The 2,456-nt window shown below is 72.6% G+C and overlaps 1 protein-coding gene across 1 annotated transcript in view; it reads right to left on the reverse strand.

The window, feature by feature from the left end:
• The window catches only part of FARS2 (phenylalanyl-tRNA synthetase 2, mitochondrial), a 5,247-nt gene that overhangs the window by 743 nt on the left and 2,048 nt on the right, over positions 1-2,456 (reverse strand). Inside the window, exon 2 of the mRNA XM_004694802.1 lies at positions 1,621-1,780. Coding sequence (XP_004694859.1) covers positions 1,621-1,780 — 160 coding nt within the window. The remainder of the gene's footprint in view (positions 1-1,620; positions 1,781-2,456) is intronic.

Here is a 2,456-nt window from a genome sequence, read left to right on the forward strand (position 1 = left end):
CCGCCCCGGTCCCACCCCCAGCCGGCCCTGTCCCGGCAGCAACGCCAGACCCGGCGAATCCAGGCGGCCAGCGACCCTGCGGCCACTCCCTGCCTGCCCCGCCTGGGCCCAGGGGGCCGAGCCTCATCAGGACAGCGGTGACCGCCAGCCATGCACTCCCACTGCCCGCGCACCAGGCGTCCTGACACCAGCCGTCGGCCTCCAGGGGGCGCCGAGCCCGGCTCTCCACAGCAGGGCGGGGGGCGGGGAGGCGCGACCGGGCTGCCGGGAGCCTGTGCTGTCCGCGCTCCGCAGTGCCCAGCACAGCTGGACAAAGCACGGCTGAGTGGCCCCTCCCTGAGGCCAGCGTGGCAACGGCAGGGACAGGGGACCACCCAGCTCCACGGGGGAGGGGCGGCGCAGCCCTGCTCAAGCTGCCAGCCTGAGCCTGTCCCCCCTCCCCCCCACGGGCAGGGGACGCCCTAAGACGCAGGTGGGGGCGGCTCGCAACCGGCCTGGCCAGCAGGTGCGCCGGCTCTGCCCGCGAGCGCCCGCCCTCTCGCTGCTGGGTCTCCTCTCATAAGGAGGAGCTGGCTCTCCCTGGTCGTGGAGCCGGGGGCCCAAGAGCGGTTCCTGAATGAGGTGTCCCGGAAAACGGGGCTCTGACCTCCGTGCACCTCCTCCTCTACAGCAGGCTCTGCGTGGCACAGGCCACCCTCGGGAGCGGGGTGGAGCGTCCCTGGTGGCCGGGCAGCGCCCGTTCCCCCCCCCCCCACGCTGGGCAGGCCACAGCCGGCCCCCAGTGTGGAGTCAGGAGCCCACGCCAGGGTCAGACGCCCACCGGGAGCCACAGCACAGCCCTCTGCTGCCCCCCACTGGGGAAGCGCGGAACTGCCGGCTGGGCGCCCAGACCCCAGGTCCTCAGAGTCCAGCAAGAAACCTGCGCAGGGAACAGGGCAAAGGAGGCCAGAGGGAGGGGGGAGCAGGCAGGCAGGAAGGAGCAAGGCGGAGGAGTCGGGAGAGAGAAAGGGCGCAGCAGCGTCCAGAGCCGAAGACAGGCCTCCAGGCTGGGGGACAACAGGCCGTGGGGGGCCACCGCTGTCCCCTGCTGCAGGGCAGGCTGAAGGGCTGAGCCAGGGCGGGCTGGAGGACGGTGCGGCCGGTCCGCAGCCAGGGCCGCCTCGGGGGCCAGCAGGTGCGCCCTGCCCACCCGGCGCCTCAGCAACGGGGGACTGCGGCTGCTGCAGAGAAGATGACGTGCCACCCAGACAGGTGAGGGCGAACAGGACAGAAGGAAACGGAGAAGCGGGGGCTCACAGGCTCGGGCGGCCGGTCCGGGAGGCAGGCGCGGCTGCGGCGTCCGGGGTCGCGGGCAGCGTGCTGGGCACTACCTCGCGGCCCTCCGCTCAGCGCGCAGCAAAAGCCGGCCAGCGCGGTCACCCGCGGGTCAGGACAGAGCCGTCGGAGCAACGAGACACACCCAGGACAGGGCGGGTGACTCAGTTTCCCCACGATGAAGTCTGTCCTGGACCCCGCGCCGAGGGTGGGGGAGGCCCAAGGGGCACCAGCAGCACGGAAGGAAACCCCGCCCCGCCCCCCACGCCGGCGCAGGGACGCGCAGCCCCCGGAGGCCCCACCTACCGTCCCCGAACAGGTCGGCCACCAGCCGGGCCAGCGTGCGCTTGAGCTCCAACTCCAGCAGCTTCACGGCCTCCAGCGTGTGCGTCTCCTGCTTGTGCGCCGAGCGGGCGCCGCGCTCAAACAGCTGCAGGCTCTCCCCGTGCTCCACCGCCGCGAACAGCTGCGGGAAGGGCGCGGCTCGCTGACCAGGGCCGGGCTGCGCCCCAGGAGCCGGCGGGCACGGCCTGAGACAGAGATGTCCACCCGAGACTCTGGGGTGGGGGGCGCCACACCCCAGGAGAGCGGGAGCAGGGGGGCCCCGGGCACCCTGAGGCTGTGGGGAGGGTCCCAGCCCCGCCAAGCGCCCAGACTCGCGGGGGCAGAGGGCCAAGGGAGCCCCCGGAAGCTCGTCGCCCCGGAAGAGGGTGGAGCACCGTCCCCCACGACCCTCATCCGGGCCCGCCACACGAAGCGGACCCCAAGCCATGACCCCACACCCGTTCCCAAGCAGCAGAGCCCACAGCAGCCCAGACACTGCGCGCGGCGGCCACAGGGCACCGGGCAGCTGGACTCGGGGACGCAGCGGGCAGGCCTGGCAGACCCGACGCCCCCAACCACACGCAAACGCTGAAGAAATGTCGGGAAACGGACCTCAATAGTCTGAGACCAGCAGTGGGGGGTAGACAGCGCCTGCGTCAGGTTAGAACTGGGTAAGAAGCCCCCCAAAGTCACCTGAGAAACTGAGTCCGACTGGGGGTACAGACGCCCTAAGACCCCAGGAATCCGCCAGGAAGGGTGGGCAGGGGGCGTGGGGCAGGCGGCGGGACCCAGAGAGGCCACGGGGCCGGCAGGCGGCC

Source organism: Condylura cristata, unplaced genomic scaffold, assembly GCF_000260355.1.
Source record: "Condylura cristata isolate star-nosed mole 26May11 unplaced genomic scaffold, ConCri1.0 scaffold00048, whole genome shotgun sequence".
Taxonomy (NCBI): domain Eukaryota; kingdom Metazoa; phylum Chordata; class Mammalia; order Eulipotyphla; family Talpidae; genus Condylura; species Condylura cristata.